Below are 20093 nucleotides of genomic sequence, written 5' to 3'. Positions count from 1 at the left end.
GAATAATCTGAAAGGATATAAAAAATGAAAATGTAAGCATGGGGACACTATACAAATAGGCAGATTTTTGCACATAGAACTTCTAGAAATTAAAAAACAAGAGGGTTAAGAGACATGTAATACAGAAAGACAGAAGATCGTACATATTGAATAGAGAAAGAGAACATAGAGCACAGAGGAGCGAGAATATTTGCAGATATGATGCCTGAGACTTTTATGGAATTGATACAAACATGACTTTTCATACCCAAGATATAAAATAAGTTCTAGGCAATATAAAGTTCACACCTAGACATATACGAAATTACAGACCATCAAAGGAAAGAGAAAAATGTCAAAGCTACTGGACAGAATGTGGATTACCTATCAAGAACAGTAATAAAGGTCTTCACAGAGGGAAATGGATTAACACTTTGGAAATTCTGAGGGTGGAGAACAAACTGTTCAATTCAGAATTCACCTTTCCACATTAATTATAATATAAAGACTATTTCAGGTAAATATTACAAATGCTTACAATTCACTAGACCCATGCTGAAAGTTCCATGAGGAAATTAAACCCAGAAGGAAGGAGAGGAATAAAGGGAGGAATGATGAGCAAAGAAAATGAATATGTGGGTAAATTCAAAGGAGTCAGGACTGAAACATTAGTGAAAAAATTTAAGGAAGACATAAAAATCAAGAATGACACCCAAGATCTCAAAATGACTTAAGAACATTATTGTTTAAGAGAAGCAAATAGCTATTGGTTAATCTTATTGTTTGTTATGTTTATACATTTAAAAGAGGAAGCTTTAAAAGAATAGGAGTCAGTCAGAGAAAGATAAATACCATATGATTTTACTTATATCTGGAATTTAAGAAACAAAAGAGATGAACATAGGGAAAAAAACAGTAACAGGTAAACCATAAGACAGACTTAACTCTAGAGAACAAACTGAGGGTTGCTGGAGGGGAGGTGGCTGGGGTTGAGTTAAAAGGGTGATGGGTATTAAGAAGGGCACTCGTGAGCACTGGGTATTGTATGTAAGTGATGAATCACTGAATTCCCCTCCTGAAACTAATATTACACTGTATGTTAACTAACTGGAATTTACATAAAAACTTGAAACAAACAAAATAAATAGAATCTATAATTTACAACATAAGGGGGGGTAAAACAAATGAAGTAATCTCCTCTAGAAGGCAGAGAACGGGGGAAAAAAAATAAGAAAAAAGGATGAAAGTCCATATTTATAACTTAATGCAGGAACACCTGATATATTCTCTTTAAAGTCAGCAATGAGGCATGGATGTCTTTTACTTCTGCCTCTATCCAACATTACATTGGAGGTCTTAACCAAAGCCAAAAAACTAGAAAAAGTCATAATAATCAGAAAGGAAGAAACAAATGTGCTACTAATTGCAGATGATATGACTATCTGAAAAAAAATCTAATACACAGACACACTCCTAAAACAAAGAGTTTAACGAAGTTTCCTAGAGTAAACAGATACAAAAATACCAATATTGTTCTTATACTGAAGCAAACAACTGGAAAATGTAATCATGCCCCAGCAATTCCACTGCTAGGAGTCAATCCAAGGGAAGCTCTTGCACACATGGACATGGAGACTGAAAAAAAGAATGTTTTCTGCAAAAGAAAGTTGCAAGAGTAAAATAAGTGTTAAGAAAACAACAACAACAACAACAACCACCACCAAGCAAACTGTTTCTCACTAAGTGTATTCACGCAATGAGATAAAATGCAACAATTTAAAAGGAATGCATTGCTGATCCGGATAAATTTCAGATGATCTGGGTAAATTTCAGAAACAGAATGCTGAATGAAAAGGCAAGTTGCAAAAGGAAAGTTCAATATGGTATCATTTATGTAAAATCTCCCTAAGATATGAATTATGAACATGTGGACATGTAGGGAAAATATGAAAATATGAATGAGAATCATACAGGGGAATAAAGCCTCCAGTTTCACAGATACAGTTCCTTCCAGGTCCAGGACAGGAGGACTTCTGCCATATTTGTAATGTTTTATTTTCCTTGAAAAAATACTTGAAGCACCTATGGCAAAATTTTAAGATTTGGTTTTGATGGTGGGTGCAGGGGTATCTGTTCTATTTTCTCTGTTTGAATTATTTCATAATTAAGAAGCAATAGTGAAAAGATATTCACTGATCAAATTGATATTTTAACCATGTTATTTTTGACCAAGTTTTTGGATATTCCCATTTTAATACCTGGCATAATGTAGGTAAACAGTAAGTGTGTTTTTGTTTTGTTTTGTTCCTCCACCCCCAATTGGATTTCATTCAAAGTTTTGTTGCCCAACTCAGAAGAAATATTTAAAAGTTTTTTTTCTTAATTAAAAAAACTTGGGGTTGCCTGGGTGGCTCAGTCAGTTAAGCATCCAACTCTTGATTTCGGCTCACATCATGATCTCAGGGTCCTAAGATCAAGCCAGGCCTCAGGCTCCCCACTGGGCGTGGAGCCTACTTAAGATTCTCTCTTTTCCTTTCCCTCTGCCCCTCCCCGCCCAATTTTTTCTTTCTTTCTCTTTCTTTCTTTCTTTCTTTCTTTCTTTCTTTCTTTCTTTCTTTCTTTCTTTCTTTCTCTTTCTTTCTTTCTTTCTTTCTCTTTCTTTTTTACCTTTTGACCCCCTTTACCTATTTTTCCCACTCCCACCAACAACTAACCTGTTATATCTATGAACTTAGTGGGTTTTTTTCTTTAATTTCACGTATAAGAGAGATCATACAGTATTTGTCTTCTCTGACTTATTTCACTTAGCATAATGCCCTTAAGTTCTGTCTATATTGTCATATATTGCAAGATTTCATTCTTTATAGCTGAATATTCCATTGTGTGTACACTCCACAATTTCTCTATCCATTCATCCACGGATGGACACTTGGGTTGTTATCATATTGTGGGTATTGTAAATAATGCGACAGTGTTTGACAGATGAAATACAGCAGAATCATGAAAGCCACCTTGAAATAGACCTCCTCCCCTCTCAATTTCTACTTTATTTTACTTTACTTCCTCTTTTTCCTTCTCCTGCCTATATCTGAGAGAAGTCACTGATGTATCTTTTTTTTAAAAAATGTTTTAATTTAAATTCCAGTTCGTTAACGGACAGTGCAATACTAGGAAGTGCACTTGTGATGAGCACCAGGTGTTGTAAGTGTTGAATCATTAAATTGTACACCTGATGTACCTTTAACTTCCATGCAAAATAAAATTGACAATGCATTAAGAAAAAGAATAAACTACCTTTCCTCTCCCAGATTTTTATATTTATATTTATATTTGTTCCAGGTTAAGACACAGAAAGATTGATTTATGTCTCTTTCTGCTTGCTCTACCAGTCAGCTCATCGTTCATATGTTAGAGAGCTGAAAATCTTCAGAGATAGACCTTCCAGCAATAAATTAAACCTCTTACTTTGAGGTTTGGCTCCTGTTCGATTTTCAGGAAAATTTAAAATAAAATTGCTACCAGGAGGATAAAGATAATGACAGATGACTTATTCTCTAATTTCCCCAGCTTACTTTACAAATTTATTTTTCTTACAACAAAAGAAAAAGGATTTTAACGTTGAAAGACAGATACGGTGCCACAGGCTTCTCCCCTCTTCCCCATGAGCAGCATGAGAAAGGACTCTTTTGCCCTCATTATACTTTCGATATGAACAATAGTAACTAGAACCCATGATATACATAAGGTATAGTTATTGTCTGAATGGAGTTATTCTTGGCCTTAGAAGCAAGAATAAAGGAAGTTAAAGGAAGAGTATTAGGTACAACAAGTTAAAGGGTCAAGTTAAAGGAAGAGTATTAAGAAATATGTGTTTCTGTTGAGAGATGAGCTCTTCATTTACCCTTTCAGAGATTCAACATAGTTTGAGTCTATACGTATCCTGACTTTTATTAACATCTCTGTCCCAGGTTAATGTCCTATTTCCACCTAATTCTGCAATACAAACAGGTTCACACATATCACCAGAAAATAAATCAAGTAATACTTGTTCATCTAAACTACCAAAGGATGTCTGTAAGGTGAAACTCAAGGATCAGCCAAAAATATATTTGGTCAAAAATCAGAATGCTCAAAATCACCCAACAGACTATATAGATAGCTAAGGTTACTTCAAGAGGTAGAAGATAAAAATATTGTTGCGCTGATCCATAGAGATGTTTAAACACTTAGGTACTGAAAGTACATTTTTGCTAATATAATTAGTGGTTCACCTCAACTGTTGACTGTTTTCACATAGGTAATTAAGTGGACCAACATGCACGTTCCTCCCACATTCAGCCAAAAAGTTCCCATAACAAGAACATGCTACAGCTGGTCCTGGGACATCTTATTTTGAGACGGCCTGGAGTAGCTAGCTTTTTCTTTTTTTGCGTCAGATCATTCCAGACTTCCTAAAATTTCTATGTCTTTGTCTCCTCTATAGCAAACGTTATAGAGAGGGAGATACAGTGGGGAAGGGGTGTAAGAAGTTTAACCAAGAAGATGCTGGAGAAGCGTTTGTTGGTACAAACTTGGAGCAACTCAACAAAATCATTAATGACCAAAAGAAATTGCACATTACACAAGCTCTCAATACCCCACTAAAGAAAAATACCCCGTGGAAATAGTCAATTCTAAGATTTTTTTTTCTTTATTTGGGCTGCAAGGCAAAAGTCCATCAACTAACATCATCTGTAAACCAACTGGTTTGTTGATTCCTGAAACATGATACTTATTTTTAAAAAACAACCTAAAATGCTGCATTCATAATTAATACACTCAAGTCACCACTGAAAATAAAAAGAATATAATAAAACACAATTATTCTGTACCCCATAGATGAACCTTCTCATTCTATGGCTTCCCATTCAAGGAACATTTTGCATAATTTATTCTCTACCAATATTTGTGCTATCAAAATTTGTCAAATAACTCTACATTATAATCCAAGTTCTCAGCATCAAAACTACTATTATTCCAATTTGTCCGTAAAGGCAAACGCACATACCTCAACAAATATAAAACACGGGATGATGGAATAACTTCGCTGAGTGTTGTTTCCTACAGCCATTTCTTACACCATGTAGCAAGGCTGCAGCGTCTCCAACTGTCTCCAGGCTGAAACAGAAATAGGTAACCTGGTGTAAGAACCACATGTTTAGCAGTCCCTTGGGTCTTTATGTAAAAATATCAGCTGCTCTCCCGGTAAACAAGCTGTGGACAGACAATGCAAATAGTGATTTGTACAGTAGAGTCGGAGTAGTCATCATTCTAGGGAAAAGAAATGTAAATACTAGCCGTGAACAGTCTGAGAGTCTAAAGGACAGGTAGGGAGCCCCCCGTGCACAAAGCTACGGTGTAATTGTGTGGAATTGCGCGGTGCTTTACCCCAGCAGGCTGCTCCATGCCACGATAGGCAGTTTCTGCCACAACACTTTGTTGTTGTCCATCCTTCACGGATCTCCTCCGTCTGCGCCTGATTCTTTTGTTTGTCTGTTTGTTTGTTTCTGTCCTTCCTCTGCCTTGGAGGGGACATTGAGTATTGAGGCACTAATCCCAGCTTCTTTTCCCTGCCTACTCTTGCCCTTGCTCCCTTGACTACACGGCTATTAACTATTTTGGAATAATACATCATTGATCCCTCTCACTGAGTTCCCTCAGCCCTGTGTGTGTGTGTGTGTGTGTGTGTGTGTGTGTGGTCCTAAACACAAAACACTGACACCATAATAAAACCTCTTATTTTACAAGAATGGAGTAGCTAGGCAACAGTGGATTATTTTAAGTATCTGTTAGAATATCTTTCCAACTTTGAACCGAAAATACTCCTGCATTAGATTTTTTGTTGAAGAAAAATCAAAATTAAGCAAACAACCAAGTAGAGGTTTTAGACTTTGATAAAACTTCCAAGGCCAGATGAAAAGAATTTTCCACTACACCTTTTATTCTCTATCCAAAGCAACACTTAATGTGTTTCCGGTATCTGCTCTTTTTATTGTTTTTTGTCTCTTCTGCTTCCGTGGCATCCTTCCTCATAGTTGGTACAGGCGGTGGTATGAAAAGAGACAGAGGGGCTGGCAGTCCATGTAAAGGGCTGACTGCACTTTTCTTAAAGGTCAGGAAGTAATGGTTTTTTAACTTAATTCTAGCTTTAAGTCCTCTTTACCTTTTCTAGAATGAAGCTTTACAAAACATTTCCTTCTTTTTTTCAGATACCAATTTCTCACTTCATTAAAACTTTTTCTGATGAAACTTAACATTAATGCATGGTATTAAGTCCACACCAATCACAGTGTTTGAATTATTTAAGTTTTAGGCAACTTAATTTTTTCAATTAAAATTGGATCTTATCGGTTATAAAATAATACCCATTAATAAATCCATTTCTCCATTTTATTTTGGGATTTAGGAAGAATTATTTATTTATTTTTTTGCAATAAGAAAAGAATCCATATGTTAGGGACACATTGAGCTGATCCGGCAACCACTTCTTCTTTACATTTTACCCTCACTTAACCAAAATACCTGAGAATTTACTTATCAGTGTTTATGACTTAGAGTCTTTCTGTTTGCACCAACTAAATACAGTGCCATATATCTGAAAAGAAAATTAACTTTTAATCACCTCAAGGTAAGCCTGGGCACCAGAAAAAGCAAAGGCATCAGCACCTAGTATTTTAGATGGTTTCTCCAGATGATTAAGAAAAAATAACAATGAAATGTAGACTATAAGACAAGCTTTGGGGTATTATATAAAATTCTCCTTTATCTTCACTCTTCTGGCCCCAAATACAATCCAGTTTTTTACATGCATACAGAGATATTATACAAACATGCAATATAATCATTAACTATATTGAGGCATACTTTACATATCATATAATTTCACCCATCTCAAGAATACAATTCAATGCTATTTTAGTAAATTTACCAAGTTGTGCAATTGTCACCATAAAACAATTTTAGCACTTTTTCTCACCCCAAAAAGAATCCTCTTCCTCACCATCAGCTCCCTGACCACCCTACCACTCCTCTAGCCACGTCAACCACTAATCTACTTTCTGTCTCTACAAGTTTGCCTTTTCTGGATTCAAATAGAGTTATACAATATATGGTTTCTTCACCTGGATTCTTTGACTTAGCACAATGTTTTTGAGGTTTATTCATGTCATAATGCATATATCAGTAATTTTTTCCTTTTTATTGGTGAATAGTATTCCATTGTATTATCTATAGCACCTTCACCAATTTGTGGAAATGTAGATTGTTTCCAATTTTTGCTGAATCCAATATTAGGTAGTGCCCAATATTGTGGGTAATGATGCTAAGAACATCTGTGTATAAGTCTTACGTAGCTATATGTTTTCATTTCTCATGATTAGATACCAGGAGTATAATTGTTGGGTCATATGCTAAATAATGTTTAAGAGAACTATGGAAGTGTTTTCCAAAGTGGTTATGTCATTTTACATTGACACCAACACCGTAAGAATTCCCATTTCTCCACATCCTAACATTTTTATTGCCTATATCATTTATTATAGTCACTCTAGTGGTTATGAGATGATATCTCACTGTGGTTTTCATTTCATAATAACAAATGATATTGAGCACCTTTTCATGTGCTTATTAGCCATTCTTGTATCTTCTTTTGTGAAACATCTATTCAAATCTTTCAGTTTTTTTGATTGGGTTGTTTATCTTATTACTTTCAAGGTACAAGGGTTCTTTTATATTCTGAATACAAATCTCTTATCAGATATGTATTTTGTCTTTTGACTATTAATGTGTCTTAGCATAGATTCCTTTAGGTTTATTCTGCTTAGAGATTTCTCACTACTTGAATCTGTGGGTTTATGTTTTTTTCCCTAAGTTTGGGAAAATTTTCAGCTATTACTCCTGGAATACTTTTCAACATGCTCTCTCATTTCCTGGGAAATGACATGAATATTAGATCTTTTGTTTTGGTTCATCATACCTCTGAGACTAATTTTTCCCCCTCAGTCTATTTTCTCTGTTTTTCAGATTAGGTATTTTCTACTATTCTATCTTCAAGTTCACGGATTCTTTCCTCTGTCATCTTCATTTTGGTGTTGAGCTAAGTCCACCCACTGAGTTTTTCACTTCAGTTGTATTTTTTAATTCTAAAATTTCCATTTGCTTTTTCTTCACATTATCTATTTCTTTGCTGAGATTATTTTTTCATTTGCTTCAGCATGTTTGTAATTGTTTATTGAAGCATTTTTATGATGACTGCTTAAAAATTCTTGTCAGATAATTCTAGCATCTATGTCATCTGGGTATTGGTGCTTGTTGGTCTTAAATCAATTTGAAATCTTCCCTGTTCTTGGTATGAAGAGTGATTTTTGATTGAAACCTTGGGTTGTTACATTAGAAGGCTCAAGATCTTGTTTAAACTTTTTGTTTATCATACTTCCTCTGATATTCCTCCAGTAGGTATGGGGAATGCCCCCTTGTTCCTGACATGTGAAGGAGGAAGTCCAGCTTCTTTACTTGGTCTTCTATGACACCCGGTTGGGGAGGGGCCCCTTTGCTAGACAGAAATGAAATTCAGGACCTCAAGTAGGCCTTCACTGATATCCTGGCTGAGAGGGGGAGAGGTATCTTTTTCTTTACAGCTCCCCATGTGGCCTCCATGGACACTGTGGGAAGGTGGCCTTGTGATTACTGAGTAGTGGTAAAACTCCTGACTTTCTGCTAGCCTCCTCTGATACCACCCCAGTGAGGGGGAAACAGGGGTGCTTCAGTACTCCCTGGTAGGGATGAGAGTCAGGACTCCCCACACGTTCTCTGATACTGGGACGTAGGGGACTACTCATTACTGCCCTGCATGAAATAAAGTTCTGGCTCCCCCTTGGTTTTCTTTGACATGACCCTAATAGGAGTCTGGAGGAGTCTCCTAATAGCCTGCTAAGGGTAGAAGTCCAGGGTCTCCACTTGGCCTTCACCAACCCAGTAGTAGAGATAGGACTAATTTTTTTCTGTGGTGTTTGGCTGGAGTCAAGGGTTATTTTCTAAAAGTTTTTGGTCTTCATAGGTTGCCCTTTTCTTGACTCCTTGGCTAGAGCTTTGTTTGGGGCTATTTTGTCTGTGAGTATTGGTGTTCTCAGGGTTGGTTGCCAGATTCTCCAACATCCAGTCTGTGAGGAGCCAAAAAGAAAATCTTAGAAACTCACTATTGTGTTGTTTCTTGTATGCGGAGGTCCCTAGACAGTGTACCTTTTCCTTCTACCTTTCTGTTTCCTTATGTTTGTTTTAGATATAAAATCTAAGATTTTTAGCTGTTTTTAGGGGGAGGAACAGTGAAAAGTACATCTTACTACATTCTCCAAGAAGCAGAAGTCGTAAGAATCTTTTTGAAGGAGTGCCACATACAACAGCCACCAAGATTCTTGTACAGAGTTGTAAATTTGAGTTTCTTTGTGCCCAAAGTTTCAAAATATCAGAACATATCATTCATTCATTTATCCATGAGTCCCTAATTCATGCCAGGTATCCCATTAGGCACAACTAGAAGCAACCAACTGGTCAGATACCCCATATTCAAGGGGCTGACAGTTATCTAGAAGGCACTAGAAAACAAACATAAGAATAACAATGGGTTATAGGTACAAACATAAAAGGAAGTAAGAGAGGGGTGCCTGGGTGGCACAATCTGTTAAGTGTCCTATTCTTGGTTTTGGCTCAGGTCATGATCTCAGGTTTGTCAGATTGAGCCCCACATTGGGCTACACGCTGGGCATGGAGCCTGCTTAAGGTTCTCTCTCCCTCTGCCCCTCCCTGCCATTCCTCCCCTGCTCACACACGCAAGCTCTCTTTTCACTTTCCCTTTCTGAAAAAAAAAAAAAAGGAAATAAGAGGGATAATGGCAGCACAAATGAGTAATCAATTCTAACTCTAACTCTTGGGGTCAGAGATCTCTTATACATTAGTTATACTATACATAAATCTTTTATCCATTAGGCACAGTCGACATGGTACTGAAGATCCACAATACTTTTAGGGGCCTATGCAAAGTTCTTAATTTCTTCTAAAACCAGAAAATGGGTTTCTAGGCAGAAAAAAATTAATATATATTATTAAACTCAGTTTTATACCATTCAATTGTAAAATATAAATTAATTTTTTTTTTACATAGAGAAAGGGGTCCCCAAAAGCAAACTTGCTTAGAGTCCACAAAAATAATAATGCAGCCCTAGTTGAGACAAAGTTAAGGAAAAGTTTCTTAGAAGAGATGGCTATTCAAGTTAATTAAAATAAAGGTAGAGGAGGATAAGAGAAGCATTTTGGCTAAAGGGAGCAGCAGGAGCAAAGGTTCCAAAGATTTGAATCGCCCAACAGGTTTGAGAAACTAAAAACAAACACCAGGTCAAACATATGAAAACCAGGATGAGCTACCAAAATGTATGTACATGTAACTCTGTATTATGACAAACTCTTGCCAGCAGAGTACCTCAAGAATAAGAAATACAAGACGGTCCATTTCCATATCAGATCGAAACATAGGGGAAAAGGGAAATATTGACAGACAACGCTGTTTCCTGGTAATACATTGAGATAGGGCTCCTATTTCTAGGCAGGTAAGTATGTTATAAATCAGAGTTGTTCAATGAAGGGATCAATGCCTTCTCATATGTTTCCAATGATTTTTCCATTAATTTCCTCTTGTTTATGAGAAGTGTTACAATTCCTAATCAACCCAAGACAAATACAAAAATAATTACTGATTATAGAGTCTCTGTTTAAGTGATTCTGAAAAGGGATGGTGATGGAATATGGTCACTGCTGGATGGGGATAAACTTCACTTTTAAGTTTTACAAAACTGGCTCCAGCTGACCAGGCAAGGAAGCTTCAAAGGACAAAAACGTCCTTGAGAAATAGGCACCATGCCTCAGTGGGTCTTTCTGCCCAGCTTTGATGAGAATCTAAAATTGCCAGTGGCCAGGGGCCAAAGTCACAGCCTGTGGTCATTCTCAGCAGCCTAGAGGCCATTATTTTAGGGAAGCTAGAGCTTTCTCTTTTGACAGAGACCATTTTGAGCTAATTTTGCTAAAAAATATCATGGCTCCCATTAAAGTTAGAATGATGTGAATTAATGGAGTTCACATAGGCAACAACAATAAGGACACCCAAAATGGCACCCTTCTGAAGAAGCCAAGAATTCTTCACTCTGAGGACACATTGATTTAAAACAGTGTTTGTGAACCCCATCACTATTGATATTGTAGGCCAGATAACTCTTTGTTGTGTGGGGCTGTCCTGAGCATTGTTAGATGTTTAGTTACATCTCTGGCTTCGAGCCATGAGATGCCAACGATAGCAACCCCCTTCCCAAATCATTGACAATTAAAAAGGTTTACAGACATTGCCAGATATCCCCTTCAAGAGGGGAGTGGGGTACAGGGAGTGATGGCTCCTGGGGGAGGACCACTAATTTAAGAGATTTGAAAGCAGAGCTCCTAGAACATGAGGATTTTTGAGCCGGTGAGGAGCTTGCTTCACCTGGGATAGAGGCCACAGTTTTGCCCAAGGGGACAAACCTATTCCTGCTTAGTACCCAACAAAGGGAATTTTGGATTTTTTTAATTTAATTTTTTATTTTTATTTTTTGCTTATTACCATATGTGTGGGATCTCAAAAAGGGAGTGCTGAAAACAAGCTTAAACAACCTTAAAATAGCTCTGGAGGGATTTTGCTTCCAGCTAAGAGAAAGCAACTGAGACTGGATTTCATGCCTGACAACTAAAACATACAGACAAAAATAAATAGACAATGGTATTCAAGACATTGGACATAGCACAATAAAGGGCAGTGATCCCTAAAAGATGAGAACAAACAGAGGTGAGCCCTATGACTGCCCTAGCTTATTGCCTGGAGAGTCTTCAGGCCATGGTAGAGAAGGGGAACCCAGAAAAGTGGCCAGTGGTCTCCCTGAGTATACAGAGATGAGAATGTGGAGGGGGCCAAGGCAACTGGAGTTCACAAGGCAGAGTACAGAGAAGAGAACAATGCAGAGAGAGAACCAGTTGCTCTGCAGAGGCTCCCTTTTGGGTCTTTAGCAGACTTCAGATGAGCAGAATGGAGAGTACCAAAGGCCCGAGAGAGACCATCCAGAGGGATTAGAGCAAATAATCACCAGGGCTCACACATGGCCAAGAATACTTTCTATTCCTACCAACCAAGACAGACTCCCAATTTGCCAGACAGCAGATAGAGGGACTTCAGTGTTGGTTAATTAATAACCAGTATGAAAACATTTCTCATCCAGGAACCACAAGTGGCACTGAGAAGTACTCCTTGTAGAGTATTACTGTTTTTTTTTTTTCTTTTCTATCTTTCATTTGTTTGTTACACAATACTAAATATTTATTGAGATTCTGGGCCACTGAGTGATAGGCTTTCCCCAGGTGTCAGGGGGCCACAGAAGCAAGAATATGTGCCAGAACAAAATATAACTCGGATCATATCAAAGGCATCTCTGACATGAGTTTTACCACACTGAACATAGTGGAACTTTCTAGAAATTCCTCAAAATCAGGTTTGTGTAACAGTAAAATAAAATTAGGTCTGTCTACAAAGGGGGAAGATAGGTCTTATTTCTCTGTAACCCAAATCCGAATGAGAGGTAAGTTGGTTGCAGAAGAGGAGAAATTAAGGGGTCAGAAACAATGAGTTGTGAGAATTTCATTTTATTCTGCAGTACTCAGGGTGAGCCATAATCCCCCAATCCAGCTCATCTTTAACACATGTTAAATAGTCATTAACTTCCTTGGGGGTGCTGAACAACCCCTCACTGTTCTGGATAATTTCTATTCAGTACATTATCTCCAACCAGGATCACAGTTTGCATTTAATTTCCCAAAGCTGGAAAACCTATTTCTTTTCTTTCGTTCTTTCTCTTTCCTTTCCTTTTTTTTTTTTTTTTTTTCAGAACAACAAAGACATGAAGGGATAGGAACAAACTGAATGGGTTGTAGGTGAGCACAAAACAGATTTCATCATAAGATGGTGTGTGATCTAGGAATGCACTACTTGGGCTTTCAAGAGAAATTCTTTACTCTGTTCAATTTTAGAGATGGTTTTCAAAGCTTGTGAGGAATGACGATGTAAAGACCCTACATAATAGGAGAGTGGCTTTGGCACTCTCTTTTTCCTCCAGTCTCTTCCCTGCATGGTATCTCAGCTAGATCCACAAACCAGCCCTTGAACTAGTCCATACTAAGGCAGGGAGATATAAAGAGCATGAAACCCACAAACCAGGGAAATCTAGACTGGAGTAAAACCTTTACAAAATACTCACAACTCAGGGGCCTTATGAGGATACCTGGGCCCCCACATTGCTCTTGAGTGACTTTTCAGACCCAGGAATAATTCCAGGTTCCTTCAGGGCTCCCATACTACATGGCCTGGTCCATATGACCAGTCATCAGCTTCGTCCCTACTGCTTAAATCTGATGAATCACTTTCCTAGTACCTCAGTCTCTCCAGGCCTGCATTTCTGCCCAGACCTCACTCAGTGGCTCAGTTGCCTCATTTATCTTGGTGGGTCCTCTGAACCTGCCAGTATGCCTGGTTCACATTTCAACCATATGCCTGAGTGGATAATCTGAAAGACAGCCACTGCCCCTTGTCATCAGAGTATCATTTGGACATGTAGGGTCTCTGCTGCTGGACCTCTCACAACTGAAGCAGAGGTTGCCTGGCTAATGTCTGAGCTTGCTCTAGCGTTTTGATTCTGTCAAACCTCTCCAGTCCCATTTTGTAACAATGTCCACCCCATGCTCGCTCCTAGCCTTTCTACACTCTAGTCACTCCGTTTCTGCCACATGCTAGCTCTTGCTCACCTCTGGATCTTCTCGCACACTGCCTCACAGAGCACTGTTTCTTCTTCCATATTTGCCTAGCAAATGTCTGCCCCTCCTTCAGATTTGCAATTAAATACCATTTTCAATGGGAAAGTTTCCTTAACTGCCCTAATGGGTTATTATGTACTTTCCTCACCCTCCTTCGTAGTATTTATTGGGTAACTCTTTAATGTGTGTCCCTTCCCTAGATTGTTGGTCAGCTCTGCTCCATGTAGCCAGGGCCATGTTTGTTGGTCTTGCTCAACACTGTAACCTTAGTACCTTGTACTGTACATGGCACACAGCGACACAGTAAATGTTAACATTGACTACGTGCCTTAGCTACCCCGCTCCAATGTTTGATTTCACATCTGCCCTGGGTCAGTTCTTTAGCTCCTCATCCTAACTAGGTCTTGGGTCAATCATTTCTAGGTTTTGCATGCTCAACAATATGGTACTAATGTAGGTCTTGGGTCAATCCTTTTACCCACACCAACTAGCTAAGATCCACTATACCTATACCCAAAAAACGACAAAAAATAAAGTATTTTTGAAGTCCTAGAAATCAAAATGTAAATAAGAAAACATCTCAACATGTAAAATGGAAAGGGTGAAATCATTCCACTGAATTTTACTTCTGAGTCTTTGATTGTTTAAAAGAAAATCACTTGAAAAGAAAATCACTTTAGACTGCTGCTTTAAAGGTGTATGCCTTAATTAAACATAACAAAAGTTAAAAGTTAAATTGAAAAAAGAGAGAGCCAAAGTCCACCTAGAAGTGAGCCATCTCTGCTAGGGACTAGGCTTTTAAAAATAACAAGGAGCACAAGGATAATGTCAGGCACAAAGCTCAGCAGATGACCTGAAGCAGTTGGGAAGAAAGCAGAGAGCACACTAATGTCTAAATGGTTGATTGGAAGGGGTACGCCAGATCATCTTATGGGCCATCACCAGGAGAACTGCTTAATAGGAAAACAATGCCCAGACAAGCAAGGTGTTCTCATTTGTCTTAAAATTGTTGTTGCTTACCTCTAATTTTCTACCAGAAAAAAAAAATAGCTGAAAAAAGTAACAGGACATAAAGAGCTTTTCTTAATTATAAAGTAGTGAGTTAATGTTTCCTTCAGTAAAATCAAAAGTTGGAAGGAAATGAGGTTTGATGCTCAGTTAAACTGAAACTTTGAAACCCTGGAGCAAGAACAAGAAGTATGCACACAGGGACACACACGCGCACACACACGTGCAAGCTTGGACATCAGGAAAGTTCCAGGAAAAGTTGTGCTCAGCTTAAAGTCTGGGGGAAATAAACAGGCACAGAATATGTTGTAGTTGTTCTTAACTGAAAAGTAGTGAATGTGATTCTTAAATATTTGCATTCTCTTACATCTGGCTCTGGTTATAAAATTTCAAATATAATTTCAAATGTGATTATCAGTTATCCATAACAAAACTGATAATGATGTTGTCATCCTGGTCTATGTTAGAGGACTGACTATGTTAAAGGTAAAAATTTGTTTTATTATGGTCTCTCACAATAGACCTTTTCACTTTTCCAGTGAAAATGCCCATTGATAAGGTTTAAGAAGAACTTGTACTACGTTAAAGTCTATTCTAAAATGGGCCATATTTTAGAAAAGCTCTGGTATTCCTAGTATCATAATGCCTTTTAATGAACTACTTTGAAGACAGGCATTGAGAAAAAGGTGCCATTTTGTCCATTCACCCATCAATAGGCTTTATTAAGTATCTACTAACTACAAGGCCTTAGGCTTTGGGGGGATGTAAATATGAGTCAATCATTGATAGCAGGTAGCTCACAACCTTGTAAGAGTATAAATGCAGACAAATTCAGAGTCTATTAAAAATGTAGATGATAAGAACTCATACATAGGAAGGAGTAATTATTTCCATGGAGGTCTAGGAGATATATTTCCAGACATTAGAATGAGCAAAGTATGGAGCAGAACAGCTCAAATCATACCCATGGTATGGAATCATGGTTAAACAAGTTTGGCCAGCACATAGGAGGAACCAAGAAAATAGCACTGGGCATAGCTAGAAGATTGGGGCTGCGTTGCTGAATGTCAAGCTAAAGATTTTAGAGTCTTCACATACCCTTTGGCTTATAGGATGTGAGATGGACAGTGGTGGGTGAACGCTGGAGTTAGGAAGACCTATTAACGACCACTGTCTTCTAGTTGAGGTGGGATTAGAACCATGCACGAGTTGGCTTCAGTCCACTTTTTGGACTTTTCAGATGAACAGGGAGGAGAGGAGATAGGAGCCCCTGTTGGTATGTGGGCCTCTCTGCAGTGGTCTAGAAGGGAATTTGTTAAATATTAGGGTAAGAGGGACCAGAGTGCCCTTTCAGACTTCCTAGTCATTGGCTCCTCAACAGTCCTCTTTGAATTCTGTTCTGGTTCACATCTCCAGGGCTTTCTAATGATCCAAGTGATGGCACATCACTAATTAAGTGGAGAGAAAAGAAGCAGAAGATCAAGTTCAAGGTAAGAACTTCCTGGAGAAGAGAGGAAATGCCCCCACAGACTAGAATTCTAAAGAAGCTGCACAGGAAAGTCTTTTTGGAGTGTGGTGCTTCCAGGATATTAGACAGCCCTTTATGGTCTCGCCTGCAGGGATGTATGTCACAAGCTGTTCTGAGCAGTAGGGAGTCTGTGATACTGTTGTTCTGCCAAGCAAGGCTGCATTTTCCAATTTAAAGCTAAGCTGCCCAGGAGCCAAGCTGTTTGTTTTCCAGAAGAGAAGACAGGAAGAGAGAGACAGAGACAGAGACAGAGGGAGAGAATATGAATGTGTGTGTGAGAAACAGACAGAGACAAAGAAACAGAAAGACAGAGGGATCCATGAGTTAAGATACCGGATCCATCCTCATGCCAACTCTCTGGAACAGAGTGATTTTATTTTTGTCATTAGATTCTCAATCTTTGGGCACCCTCAGAAATCACCGCCAGAAGTCCCTATGCCCCCAGGACAGGGTAATTAATTAGCTCTGTTGGACCCTGTTGGGTTCTCACAGGAGACAGGAAATAGAAGCAAGAGGAATTCCCTCTCACCAAGGGGGGTTTCAGAGGAGGATTAGACAACACTGGTGTGAGCCTTGATTTGCCCACAGTCAGGGGAGGATCTGCGCAGTTAGGGGAGGATTGCATTTCATCAGTGACTGAACCAGCCTTAGAATTTCGAAGGAGTATAATAATAATGATAATATTGCCCATTAGTCTCTTTGATAAACATCTATTGGGAACTTACCATTCCATGCCAGGTTTTATATAGTTAATAGCTTTATAGTTTTACTTTTTATAATTAACACTATAATACTTCTTGAGTAATTCGCAAATGATAGGGAGATAGGCTGACCATTCTTTCATATTGCAGCCCACCTGCCTCATCAAGCATTCTTCCCCTCCAGGTACTAACTGGGCCCAACCCTGCTTAGCTTCGGAGATCAGACATTCGGGTTGGGCATAGTGGTAGGCTCATCTAGCATATTCCCCATCCTCTTTACCCTGTATCTACTTTCTCTTTTATCTATACCACTTATCACCTCACATAGGACAGAATTTATTTATTGTGTTTATTTATTATCTTTCTCCAACTGCCAGAATATAAGTTTCACAACTCCTTGCCTAATTTTGTACCCCAAGTTGTCTCCTGGAAAGACATTAAATAATTACAAGTGAGATCAAAAAACATGGTCTCTCTGGGACCTGTAATGGGGGCCAGGAAAATCTCCCCTGAAGAAGGGATCTCTGGATGCAGAGCAGTGAAGGGGGTAGGTGTGAACCGTACTCCTGTTGGAGGGAACAGCCTATGGGAAGTTCCCAAGATGAGAGAAGGCATGGCCATATGGCTGAAGCAGAAAGAGCACAGGCAAGGAGACACGTAGTGAGGCTAGGGAGAGAAGACCCAGGTGATACAGAGTCAGTTAGGCCACGTTGACAAGTTTAGAATTAGTTCTAAGAATAATAGTAAACATTTAAAAGGTTTGAAGGAAGAAAGCTGCCAGATCCTGATTTGTGTGCGTTAAGGATTGTTCAGGGTAAGGACAGTGGTTTGGGAGAACAGGACAAGAATGCGTATGGTGAAGTGGTCAGCGGTCACCTGCTGTCATCTATCTGGACAGGCGCAGAGGTGGCGTGGGTTAGCCTGGGGCACTAGAGACACACAGGTGAGTGAAGTCAAAGGATAATCAGAAGAGCAACTAAGATTTAGTAATTGGTTAAAGCCAGTGCTGGGAATGTTAAAATGCTGGGAATGTTAAAATGTTTTACGATGTTTAAATCCCTCAAACTAAAATATTCGTCTTTCTTGAGCGGCCTTCAGTAATGACAAAGAGCTTTCTGTTTACCCTCCTGTAAAATCACCTGCAGCTTCCTCTTCAGCCTTTTCTCATGAATCCCAATTGTGTTCTCTCAGCCTTCATGTGGCCTAGAATCAGACAGACGGTTCTTGAGAATCGCCTGCCAATATCTCCTTTTAAAAGCGCCTCACGCTTAAAGAACAACAAAACCAATACCTTACTGTAAAGGTACTCTACAAATAAGTTGGGATCCCTAAATATTAACAAATGCCCTTCCTTTTTTTTGGCCTTTCCACCTCCCACATATCTTTCAAGACACAATTAAATGTCAGCCTCTTACAGGAAGACTTTCTAGTTTAGTCAGTCAGCCATTCACCACAGCCATGCTTTGATCCGCCAGTCAGCCAGGCATGTTTACTATCTGAGCATTGAGTTGGTGTTTAATCACAGATGACATTAAATCATCAATGACGGGATGGGACAAGGCAATCTCTTAACCTTTCTAGTTCATGAGCCTTTTGTGTTCTCATGTTGTCTCTCAAACTCTAAAGTTCTCAGTTGACTTTCTGTGGGCACAGGGGTTGTCTTTATTCCAAATTATCAACTGCAAGAGTGATGGGACTTGTCTTTCTGGCTCCCACAGCATCTGGCACAGTGCCAAATGACAACACATGGGGACAGTTACAGTTGTTCCAGAGAGAAGGTGAAGGAGGTGGCTGCGTTTGCCTCACCTCCACCTCCCTTCTCTCACACCCACCCTCTACAACAAAGCCCCGCGAAGCACGGAGTAGACAGTCAGCAAAAATTGGCTACAGTAGAGTTGTCATGTCTTTAAGAGACCCTGTAACTAAAGCATTGCCATTTTGTACTCATACTAGAAGGAAAATGAATGAAAATCAAACAACTCACTCAATTTCACATCGATAGTTTCACCTGTCCTTTTGCTAAAATTACTAAACAAGACAAAACCCACCACAAAACAAAACAAAAAACCAACTCAAAACACAAAGTACTATGAGCTTTCCTTTCTTTTCCTCCATTTTTTGTGGGAACATTTATAAGGTGTCAAAAGGCCAGGATCGAAGGGATGAAGGCGAAAGCAAAGTTTATACGGCATTTACTTACTCATTTAGTACTGACAACAACCCTGTGAAATAGATTCAGTTATGAACTGTATTTTGATATGAAAGCAGACAGTTACAGAAAGTTTAAGGGAGTACTCAGGATCACATAGGTACTAAGTGTCAAAGCTGAGATTTAAAACCTAGGCGGCTGACCCCAAAGTCTGTGTGCTTAGTCAGTATGTCAATTTCTTCTCCAGAAAAATGAAAAAGGAAGCAAAGGGATTAATCCACATCCCTGGTCATCAGCCTTCTGGCTAATGGTCAGCTCACTCTCTGATGCACTGGTGTTGTTTAGAGTCCAATAAGCATCCAGGGATTGTGATTCCCTGATATAAACCCTGAGTTTTTCCTAATTTTAAGAGAACTTCCAGTCATGAACCAAGATACATTCAGTGACTGTATTTGGAGACCTCTCATTCTTTTCTGTCCCACTAAAACTCCATACTTCATAGGACTGTAAAATCAGTCCAGGGACTTGATGTTACTTTCTGGCCCAATCTGGAATTGGTTAATGTAAACTAGCCCCGCCGAAGGCCCACATTCGCTGACTGACCATGCTGATCTCTATGAACAAACTTCGGGATGAAGTTAACACCTGTTCCAGTGTTCTAACACATCCTCCTTTCTCTCTGTGCTTTGCTAGCTTGTGACCTAGAGTCTGGACAGGTTCACTGCCCATCTAATGCATCAGCCTGATGTCACTACAATGCCACCAGAATGGCAGGATGTCCTCCTTGGGTCAGCATCCACCCGCGTCACATGAGTCA

General features: G+C 38.9%; 1 protein-coding gene across 3 annotated transcripts in view; it reads right to left on the bottom strand.

Annotated features, from left to right (window-relative positions):
- The window catches only part of PLPPR1 (phospholipid phosphatase related 1), a 582239-nt gene that overhangs the window by 109353 nt on the left and 452793 nt on the right, over positions 1-20093 (bottom strand). For all 3 annotated transcript variants that reach the window (XM_044386778.3, XM_057313626.1, XM_026506124.4), the window contains one exon: positions 5027-5136. In XM_044386778.3, the coding sequence (XP_044242713.1) occupies positions 5027-5089 (63 nt within the window). In that variant the 5' untranslated portion in view covers positions 5090-5136. The remainder of the gene's footprint in view (positions 1-5026; positions 5137-20093) is intronic.

This window comes from Ursus arctos, unplaced genomic scaffold (assembly GCF_023065955.2).
Source record: "Ursus arctos isolate Adak ecotype North America unplaced genomic scaffold, UrsArc2.0 scaffold_18, whole genome shotgun sequence".
Lineage (NCBI taxonomy): Eukaryota > Metazoa > Chordata > Mammalia > Carnivora > Ursidae > Ursus > Ursus arctos.
The sequence above is the reverse complement of the archived record's forward strand: the minus strand, read 5'-3'. Positions and strand labels throughout refer to the sequence as shown.